At 37.0% G+C, this 11,091-nt stretch overlaps 1 protein-coding gene across 1 annotated transcript; it reads right to left on the bottom strand.

Annotated features, from left to right (window-relative positions):
• LOC109233216 (T-complex protein 1 subunit epsilon) lies at window positions 2,142-10,633 on the bottom strand. Its single transcript, XM_019399001.1, has 9 exons — window positions 10,302-10,633; window positions 8,363-8,681; window positions 7,789-8,137; window positions 7,035-7,167; window positions 6,878-6,930; window positions 6,384-6,486; window positions 3,429-3,595; window positions 3,226-3,339; window positions 2,142-2,792 (listed from the first exon to the last, which is right to left on the bottom strand). Exons 1-9 carry the CDS (start codon window positions 10,498-10,500, stop codon window positions 2,622-2,624), a joined length of 1,608 nt encoding a protein of 535 aa, XP_019254546.1. The 5' UTR covers window positions 10,501-10,633; the 3' UTR covers window positions 2,142-2,621.

The raw sequence follows: 11,091 nt of genomic DNA, 5'->3' as shown, positions 1-11,091 counted from the left end.
TTTAGCTACCTGATAAAGGTAAGTCTCTTGGCTAACCTTGTTAAGAGGGAAACCACCTAGGATTGACTTGATTGCTATGTGTTTGAGGTATTATGGGTGGTGTATATACGGTTGGTAAGCGCATATGCACATACCAAGTTTATATGTTCGGAATAATTGAGATAATTTATGCCTTGTTTTGATTATGTGCTCATCTTGATTTATGATTTGTTTGTCTTATATGACTAGATTTTCTCTCTTATTCATGTTTGAGATCATGCATAGGTTTATGATTATTTATGAAGGCATGGGAGCTTATTCTTAATATGTTGAATTGCTTGAATTGTCTGTATCATTTTGAAATTACATGAGCATATATCTGCATAATTATTATTAAGTCATTGTGCATCTTTTATCTATTAATGTTTGGGTATGTGTAGATGTATCATATTTGGATACTTGATTTGGACTAAGATTGTGGCACGAAAAGTAAGGTCGGGCGATTGAGATACGGTGTGGGCTTATAGCACACAGGACAATATGAGTGGATATTTGATTATAAGTGAGCTATCCAGCTCCTTTTTGCGCTTGGATAAGGATTCGTCCTTCTAGAGTCAGGTGATAACCCATGTTACTTTGGGCCCTATGAGCGTGATCGACACATGGATTGTGTATCAGGTTTCAATGATACATAGATTGTATATCGGGTTCAGTGATACATAAATTGAGTATTGGGGTACATGGATCATGTACCAATTATGGTGAGTAATAGAGTTTGGGCATGTATAGACATCCCTGATTCATTTAGAAGCACTCCTTTAAATGCTAATTGTTGCATGCCACTTATATATGTTAGTTGGGAGCCTCGACCCCGTTGATCGAAGTATGCCATCTTTAAATGTTGTATCTAAGTAGCGTTATGATTATCTCTTGAATTGGAAAAGCATGCTTTAAGCTTTTCGACTGTTTTACATCTTTAATACCTGTTGTTCATGAGATTATCTATAGTTCAACTCTGAGCTCTGTTATTTATAACTGTGTTTAAAGTATCTTGATGCTTGTAGCCTCGCCACTACTTCTTCGAGGTTAAACTTGATACTTACTAGGTACTGATTGTGGTGTACTCATGCTACGCTTCTGCACATCTTTTTGTGCAGATCCTCAGGTGAGTACTAGCGGGGTCTCTTGTTGAGCCTAGGAGTTCGCTCGTAGACTTAGGGTGAGCTGCACTCCATGGATACATTTCACAATGCCCGAGTCCCTGTCTTTTATTATCCCCTTTGTACTTTCGTTATCTTGGTCAATTTTGATCATATATTCAGACTTGTACTTATTCAGTAGTTGCTCGTGTACTTGTGCCAGCTAATCCTTGGGGATTGTACTGTTTTGGTCATGTTCGGACCATGTTATGATTGTATCAAATATTGTGTTGTTTTGAGATTATTCCTATATTTATTTATGACTTTGTTAATTAAAGAAATCTAGACTATATTCTGTTGATTGTGAGTTGACTTGCTTATCAAATATAGCTAGGCGCCATCACAATCTAAGATGAAATTTTTTGTCATGACACAATTCGTTCTAGATTACAAGTTGCATTCTACTCTTCTATGTTGTTCTAGATTAAAAGTTACATCTTCCTCTTCCAATCTGCCTAAATTCGGTAGGTAAAGACACCTAGTAACTATGCTAGTAGGCAGCAACAAGTACTAGGTAAAATAGTCGGAAAATGCGTAAGCTAAACCGCACATTATTGTCTAAAGTAAGTTGCAATATACTCTTCTACGTTGGCATGAAGTTCGACTTGAAAGACCAAGGAAAAAGATCAGCTTGAGCACCCAGATGGATGCAACGTGAAATTAAATACCATAATAATTCAATTTAGGTAGAAATCTTCTATAGTTATCATGATAACCTACATCCAAACGTAGCCAATGTACCTGCTGTATCGATTCATTAAACTACAGGAGCACAACTTATAAGGCATCTTACGATGTTACGGTGTAGGACACTGATTGAAATTTTCTGTGTAACAATAACCAAAAGACATCGAAAATGAAAACCACAGAAAGCAAAACTTAGATCTGAACGTAGGATGACAAGGAAATGAACACGAGTCTACTTCTTCATCAACTTTTTTAGCACGCAATGATCAACCATCATCAGCACAAAGCTCTTAGCCTGTTTACTAAATTGTTGCTGGTTTCATACATCTCACGTTTCACATTTGCAGCTAAAGACAAATAGTTCAGTGGCATTTAAATGCCACCACGAGTTAATAGGAGATCATAGAATCCTTCTAAGATGTTCATTACATAAAGGGCCACCAAACTCAGATGAGAGCACACACAAACTTCAGGTTTTGAGAGCATTCTAGCTAAGTGGCAAAATCTCTGAGACCAGCAAAAGATAAGCTTTTGATAGAGCATACCGTGACAGACATTGATCATCAATCAAATTGAAAACCATCGAATGAGTACAGTTCATCAACCAACAAGCTGTACTCAAATCACAACATAGAAACCAAAGCATAAGATCATGAAAATTTTCACCCAACAAAACTTATGGGTTGGCATAGCGAAAAAGGAAAACATTCACCTCCTCTTTAGTCAAAGAAAAATTTAGCATTCTCGTACTTAACATCAATACTCAGATGGAGAAATCACGTCATCAATCTTTAGAATCATCTTGACAACCTGAGTTGCAAGCAATATCTGTTGTTGCTTCCCAATTAGAGTCTCGAAGACATTTTGCTCACGCATGTCGTTTGTGCCAACGTCATTGCAGTCTATTCCACAGCATGGATTGTTCTCCTGCGTAAAAGATTTGAAGTTAAGGTTATAACACAATTGATTTGAAAACATCGGATATATACATGACAGAAATGGGAAGAACAGCTTCTGAAACTTTCTTTTCTAACACACAAACAGCCTGGGATATGTCACGATATGTCACAAGGTTATAACACAATTGTTCTGAAAACATCAGATACATACATGACAGAAAATGGGAAGAACAGCTTCTGAAACTTTTTTCTTTTTCTAACACTCAACAGCCTGGGATGTCATAAGGTCATAAAAAAGTGTTCTGAAAACATCGGATACATCGATGAAAGAAAATGGGATAAACAGCTTCTGAAACTTTTTTCTTTTTCTTACACTCAACTGCCTGGGATATGTCATAGTACGACTCTTCAATATTGGACTAATTTTAATATTGATCCTAGGTATTAATAAGCTGGATTACCTTAATTTGCTGAGCCTTAACAGCAGATAGAGTTTCAATGGGCTGCAGACCACTGTTCTCAGCAAGTGCCATTGGGACAGAATCCAAAGCATCAGCAAATGCCCTGATCGCATACTGCAGAGAGAAGGATTGAGGCCTCAGCTAATGACAGTTAAATACAAAAGGCATATAAAGAAAAATTGAAAGAGAAAAAGTAAAGCTACCTGCTCAACTCCTGGGTGTTTATCAGCAGCCGCTTCCACAGCAATTGAGCAAGAAATCTCTGCTGAACCACCACCATACACAATTGAGTTGTTGCGAATTAGATTTCTAGCAACGCATAAAGCATCATGGATACTACGTTTCGTCTCCTCTATCATCATCTTGTTGCCTGTACATTGATCAAATAACAGCTCAGGCATCCAAATTCATGACAGTTCTTGCAGTATGTAATGTCATTCACATAGTGCACCATAATCTTTAGAACAAGAACCTCAAATTTGCATAGGTTAAAACACACTGCACCATGAATTCCACCCAGAACAAATCGCACCAACCTTGATGACAGCAAACTATGCATACTTTTAGCTTAACTCACATCTACCAGGTTAGATACACTTAGACCGGGTTGGGGGAGGGGGGGATATTTTAATAAACCAATCTATCTTCTAGAAATTGTACTGTTCGTTTTGGTTTTGAAAAATAGAAAGACCATAGAGTTTCAATTTTATTTTGTTTGTCAATATAAACCGTAGAAAACCAAATTGATCTATGCTTCTATTGCTTATCCTAAACAGTGTTTTAAAAGGTGTTTTCGGGGCAAGCCCCGGGGCGAGGTGTACCAAAAACGCCTCGAGGCGAAAGTGTGGGGCGAAAGTCTCAAGAGGCGTACGCCCGGACGTTTGAGGCGCATTTTTCTAGTGAGGCATAAGCCCCAGTGTCTTTTTCAAATTAAAACAAAATTTGTTGAATAAACCCTTCGTATAATACCCAAATTCTCAAAAGTCAGCTTGGTAATTACTCAAAAGTTAAAAAGGGACTGAAATGTATTAAATTTAAAAATGAAGACCTTTTTCTATTGATTGAAGCCCTAATTCATGGTCTTTCCCAATTATCTTGTCCGCTAGTCTGCTAATATCTCCCAAAGCAACGAATATTCAATTTTTTTACAAATACAAAGAGAACTCCATTCTCCTTCATAGCAGCAAGTTTAAAGTTCAAATTGCAGATTAGTCATTCTTTTTGTTCCTTCATGTAGAAAACTTTATTCTTTTAGACTCAAGTTACTTGTACTTATAAATAGCGTATAATAGATTGTTTTGACTAGTTTTCGCGCGCGCGTGCACACACATATAGTTTTCTTCAATTTTTATGCAATTTTACCTATTTATAAATATTTACTATACAACAACAACTACCCAGTATAGTCCCACAAGGTGGGGTCTGGAGAGGGTAATACGTACACAGGCCTTACCCCTACCCGAAAGGGCAAAGAGGCTGTTTCAGTTACTATAATTATATTATTTTATAAAAATTGAAAATTAAATACCTATGGGGCTTACGCCTCGCTGAGGCATATGTAAAAAGCATCGCCTTGCGCCCACGTCTTTTAAAACACCGGTCCTAAATAAGCACTTTTTGAGAAAATGCTATTCACTGAGCATTTAAAATGTGCTTTACTTTTTTGTTAGACTTTTTTGTGGTCATGGATTTGTTTATTAGGTATAATTTAAATGTCATATCCAGGTTGACAAGTAATTACAAAAGCATGTTTGATTTTAACGAATGATTTTTCACTTTCATACAATGTAATGTTAGGGGAAACATATTTTTTAGACGTTAAACCAGACCAAATCAAACCAATGACATTGCATACAGCAAGAACCATCGGATTTAAATATTACTCCCTCCGTCCCAGTTTATATACACTCTTTCCTTTTTATAGCCTGTTTACCCGAGCTTCTTTTTGGCCAAAAGTGTTTTTTTTTAAAAGCGCTTGTTTCCCAAATTGGGGTTTTGGCCAAGCTTTTAGAAGGACAAGATGTGATTTTGAGTAAAAGCAGAAGCAATTTTTGAGAGGCAAGAAAAAATAGGTTCTCCATAAAATACTTTTTTGAAAAGAACTTTGAGGAAAATACACTTAGAAACACTTTCTAAAAACTTGGCCAAACACTAATTGTTGCCCAAAAGCTATGTTGCTCGGACTCTCCAAAAAGTGTTGCCGCACCCGTGTCGGATCATCCAAAAATGCACTAAATTCGGATGATCCGACACGCACCCAACATTACTTTTGAAGAGTCCGAGTAACACAGCTCAAAAGTGCTTTTCAAGTTAATTAGCCAAGCACAACCTGCTTCTCACCAAATGTTTGAAAAGCACTTTTGAGAAAAGTACTTTTCCAAATAAGCTGATTTTACACGCTTGGCAAAACAGGCTATAAGTTTGTCCCAAAAGGAATGTCACTTTTCTGAATTTAGAAATAATTTAGTTTTAAAATTTTTGGTTTACCCTCAATGAGATAATTTCTAGCCACACAAATCTCAATGGTTTATTTTAGACCACAAGTTTCAAAAGTCTTTTTTTCTTTCCTAAACTTTGTACCCTGTCAAATGGTGACACATAAATTGGGATGCGAATGGAGTATTTGATTGATTTGGTTTTTATTTCTCAGTCAATAGTAGTTTGTTTTTCCTGTTTGGGTAAAGTCTGGACCATCTGAACCACGCAAACACTTAAATACACGGACAGACCAAACTATTTCAACTCAGCACGAATTGGAGTTGTCCTCAAACTCTTAGGGGAAAAAATGCTTCAAAAGAGAATTAATGCTTGATTACCAAGCTCATGACATTATGTACTGTCATCTAGATCTAAGGAGCATCAATATGTAGAGTTCAATAGTAAATGGTTAACTGTCACAATCTAATGAACATGCACAGACAGGGCAAGGGCAAAGTACAGAAGATCCAAATACACAGTTAATTATTGTGAATACTTATTAACAGCTAAAAAACTAACAAAAAACACACGTGATTTCCATTGGCAGCAGAATGAACTAATAAGGCATTTCAGAAGCAACATTGATTAACAATTAAAAAAGAGATCAAAATCCAGCAAATGCAAAATTCCATCAACAGTAGAATGTACTAACAAGGCATTCCAGCAGGCAACCAACTTACCACCACGGATGAATATAGTTACTGCCCTTGAATTTGCACAATGTTCAATGTATATCATTCTGTCCTTTGTAGTACCAAAAGACTTCTCCCGAACTATACCAGCCTGAACTTATAAAACATCATATTTAGCCGGTAGAGAGAAGTACAGATCCATAAGCACATGGAGTAACATTAGTAAAAATAGAAAGATTAATGAAATGAAAAGGCTCTCGCGGAATACTTAGCAAGCTATGAATGTCTACTGTTCCTGGGTACTACTGAACGAGAAAGACTTTCACAACATATTTGTGACTTCATTAACAATATATATGCAAAAGATGCATAACCTATCCATAAACTTTAAGATAAGCCGGTTATTTGCTTTGAGAAAACTAACCAATCTTCTTTTAACAACTTCCACACAAAACTTAGACCATACATGTCCACGATGTTTCATAGATACATAATATACATCCACAATTAGAGCAGAAAGAAAGGTGTCTAAAGGGGTGTACCTTGCCAAGTTTTTCAGGCGTCAACTCTTGAAACCTTGGTACTATTCTCCCACCTAATCAGATGCACAAATACCAAGAACATGCAATTAAAGTATCAGATCCGACAGAAACACAGGAAGATGAAGGCATCATATCAATAAGAAAAGTAGACACAAACCTGTGGCAATTGCTATCAGCTCCAATTCCACACCACCTACCCATCTAACGGCAGGCAAATTTCTATGCATTAATAAGTGATTTGCTTCATCATCAAACCCCCACTGGCAGATAACTAATGTGGCACCAACATCCTGTTAGGTATTGGCACAGTTGTTAGACAAATGAAGCTCCATAGAAGAATGTAAGGAAATAAAGATCCTGATAAGATCAACTGCATGTAAAACCATATATTGCAACAATAGGCCCTAAAACCTCACATCATATATCTCGCATCACCAAATGAAGGTCCTTTATATATGAGTCAATGATAATTGTGAGCTAAACATTGGCATCGACTGCCTCTACTTGTTTATGCTAATAGCAGACCACACAGTAGGCAAGAAGGGAGAACAGATATCTCTGCATTGCATTCTTAATTTAGTTTTGCATATGCAAAAAATGTCTGGAAACAACAAATTCCTTTGCTTAAAGAAATAAATGTGTGAGAGAGAACTGAGAAGGGAATCGGTTTTGCAACATTATCACCTGAAAATTCAGGGGGAAAACTACAGTTTCAGCTGATCATAGACTTTACATTACTCCAATACATCTATAAGGGCTAAGACACATCCATTAAGCTTTTATTGCCCCAACCCTCCCACTTTCATTGCCTTATTGGAACAAAAAGAATAGGTTCAACTCTTTCTTCTTATTTTCCTGTAGAAAAGGTTTCTCAACCATCTATAACTCATATACAAATGCTGCAGTTTTACCTTGCATTTCTGAACCATGTCATCAAAATACTTCTGCTCTTGATGGCGTAAAGTTTGAAACTTTTCCACAGAATCAATGTCAACCTTATGCTTGGTCTTTGGCTTTGGAGGCTCAAAAGGACATGTCAGAATCGCAATTTTGGCATCCTCAATTTGCTTTGGCATCTGTGGATGACTCATATCTTTGTCAACTACAATACCATAAATTAGCTCTGTGTCCTCTAACTTTCCACCAACTTTTCCTTCAACTTTAATTAAGTCCAGGTTTACATCCTTCCTCTCCAAATCAGCAACTGCCAGAACTGCTTTAACAGCAATTTCAGCCATACTACGCTTGCATCTATTCACACTGCAGTAAATCATTCATATCAAAACAAGTAAAATTCTGCTGCAGGCTGTCAGCATTGTAATCAGTATCAGAAGTAGCAAATAGAATCCATGATGCATTTCCTGAATAAATTACAGGCCTGTCCGCAACGTGATAAAGTACAATTACACAACATATGAAATCCTTTATTAATAAGGTCACAACATATGAAATCTTAACCAGACACTGAAATTGATTGTCACTTACATCTTGGATGACAAAGTAGTCATGCAGGTTTGAATCAAAGGCTCAACATCATTCAGACCGAATTCAAACTTGTTTGCTACACGCTCCAAATGCTCAACTGCAATCCTTGAAGCCATTTCATACCCTTCTGCAACCCGTATAGGATGAATACCACGTTCTAACAACTTCTCAGCTTGTTCTAGAAGTGCCCCAGCCATGACAACAACTCCAGTGGTTCCATCACCAATTTCATAATCTTGACTTCGTGACAACTCAACCATCAACTTCGCAATCTGATTGTCAACATCCATCTGCTCCAAAATGGTTGCACCATCATTTGCTGACAATACAAAACTCCAATATTAGTAAAACTCTAAAAAAGTGATGAGATTTGTATGCATAGGTTGGATGAAGAAAGAGAAGAGCGCAAAATAGTGTCAACTATGCATTCAAAATATTACTGCTCTGGCCAAACATAAGTAGATTATAACTACTGTATAGAATAAAGGCACATCTGAAAGAAAGAAAAGAAACATGACCTCTTCAAAAAGCTTAAAGAAAGGCCTCAAATGGCATGCCTTTTGAATTAGGCAACGCTCCAAGGAAAAATTACTGTGTGATGCCCTATGGTCCATCACAAAAACTACATTTCCAAGAACACTGATTAGAAAATCATAAGAAGCAGGATCATTTTGCATTCTTATAGGGAAGGCATGCATGAGGCTAATCACATTAAAGCCACACACGCCCGTTCCCCCCACCCCAAACCCAACCACACCCCACTCCAAGGAAAACAAAACAGACCCTCTTAATGGGGAACACAGGCAATAAACTATAATATAAACTACTCTAACAATAGTCTCCAAAAGCAATAAATGGTATTGTTACTTCTCAAACATTATAATGTCTCTTTCACATTTGAACCTTGTAAGGAAATGAACAAGAATAGACATAAAGTAAAGATTTCCTCCCTTGACTGTTCACAATTCCCACATCAGAAATACTACTAATCTGTACAAACTAAAATCACATCCTAAAACAAACCTAACAAAGCCACCTCCCACGAATAAAATGTATCCAGGGTAAGCACTATTCGCTTTGAATTCCTCTGAAAACCACAAGTAATAGCAGACACTCATACTGATATACATCACATCAAACAGATTAAATGAAACAGACATAACTTAAACAAACAATGGAGGTCCAAACTGCAGGAGCACAACCAACTAGATGCTAGAACCCTATCTAGTCACAGTCAATATTCTACTAAGTCTAACAACTGAAAAAGAACTCATAAGCTCACTCATTGCAACCTCTGACGAAATTTCTCAGGATCAGTTATGCATCTACGACTAAATGAGAGACAACTAACAGAACCAAATCTACTGATCTCACAGTTTCTCACATGTTAATCAGAATCTCAAGATTACAACTAGCAAAGCAGAATCCGCTTACTTAAAAATAAAACGTGTCAAGTATGTTCTATCAAGATGTCATTTTCGGTGTTTGATTACCGATGAATATTTTCCCAGGGCACATTTTCCACCAAGATGTGGAAACTGACCTCCCTCCCTCATGCTCAAAACCATATTCCTTTATGCATCCCAGCTCATACTCCATATCACTTGTGGCAACCATTGCTTTAACAATACAATGAATCATTGAAGCTCAAAATTTTCTTTAAAACACTATCCAATTCTTATCAATCCTTAACAAATATTTTCTCCTGAAAATATTTTCTGCTCACCGACCAAACTTCCCCGGAGAGCACTTTGCACGAAAGCATTAATCTACGGAAACATTCACCTTCCTACCGAACATACCAAATAACAAGTTCTAAAAAAAATCAAATCAAAACCAAAAAGGACACCTTTTTTTAAACCGCAAATCTCAGAAGTAGAATACGGAGCTAGAAAAAGATAAATCAAACTTGAATGAATAGTATGGAATAAGAATATACTGATGGTGACATCGCCGTCGGGGCTCTGAAGCATCTTATCCATGCCTTTAGGACCCAATGAGGTACGCAGGATACGCGCAACAGCTTTTCCGGCGGAAATGTTGGCCTTTTGAGCATCGAGGCCTCTTAATCTGGTTTTCTGTTCTTGCTCCCTTAGTATTATGAACGGCCTTCCGAATTCATCGAAAGCTAAAGCCATTGTTTCCGGTGACCTGCTCTCCGGTCAGATCGGATACTGAAAATCTCCGGCGACGATGACAGAAAGAGGGTTTCGCGATGAATCTAGAAGGGTTTCAGAACCCTAGCTGCGATAAACCCTAAACATGAAAATGATCCCGCTTTTATACACATGCCCCGTTTCTCAAATATAGAGTCGGGTCGGGTGAGCTTAGTGTATTTTAGAAAAAACGAAAATGTGAATTTTGAAATAGTCTCTCAAATATATTACTGATTTTAAAAATTTGTTAAGTGTGAGCATTTTTAGTCGCCGTCAAATATATTTAATGAATTCAAGTGTTAATTGATTTTGATAAAAAATAAAAAAGTAAAAAAAGTAAACGAAAATTCACATTTAAAGGTAGAGTTTTTGCATTTTATGTTATGTTTGATATATTTTCTGGCGTCTATTGTAGCTTTTGCGGTGTAGTTACTGTAATTTCTATAATTTTTATTGTATTGGTAAAAGTCGATCTCACTACGTGGCATGACAAAATAATTGCACGTGACAGGAGCGGTTCAAGATCCACAAGCACGAAGGCCAAAATCGCAATAACAGTAGAATCGTAGCCAG

This window comes from Nicotiana attenuata, chromosome 10 (assembly GCF_001879085.1).
Source record: "Nicotiana attenuata strain UT chromosome 10, NIATTr2, whole genome shotgun sequence".
Taxonomy (NCBI): Eukaryota; Viridiplantae; Streptophyta; class Magnoliopsida; order Solanales; family Solanaceae; genus Nicotiana; species Nicotiana attenuata.
This window is presented reverse-complemented; position numbering and strand designations above follow the sequence as displayed.

What these genes read in the sequence shown, in the direction of transcription:
- LOC109233216 (XM_019399001.1), bottom strand. Translation starts at nt 10,500, where the DNA reads ATGGCTTTAGCTTTCGATGAATTCGGAAGGCCGTTCATAATACTAAGG. An exon ending in CGACGGCGATGTCACCATCA is followed by an intron (nt 8,682 to 10,301) that starts GTATATTCTTAT and finishes TTGTATTGTCAG; the next exon opens with CAAATGATGGTGCAACCATT. An exon ending in ACATGGTTCAGAAATGCAAG is followed by an intron (nt 7,168 to 7,788) that starts GTAAAACTGCAG and finishes AATACCTAACAG; the next exon opens with GATGTTGGTGCCACATTAGT.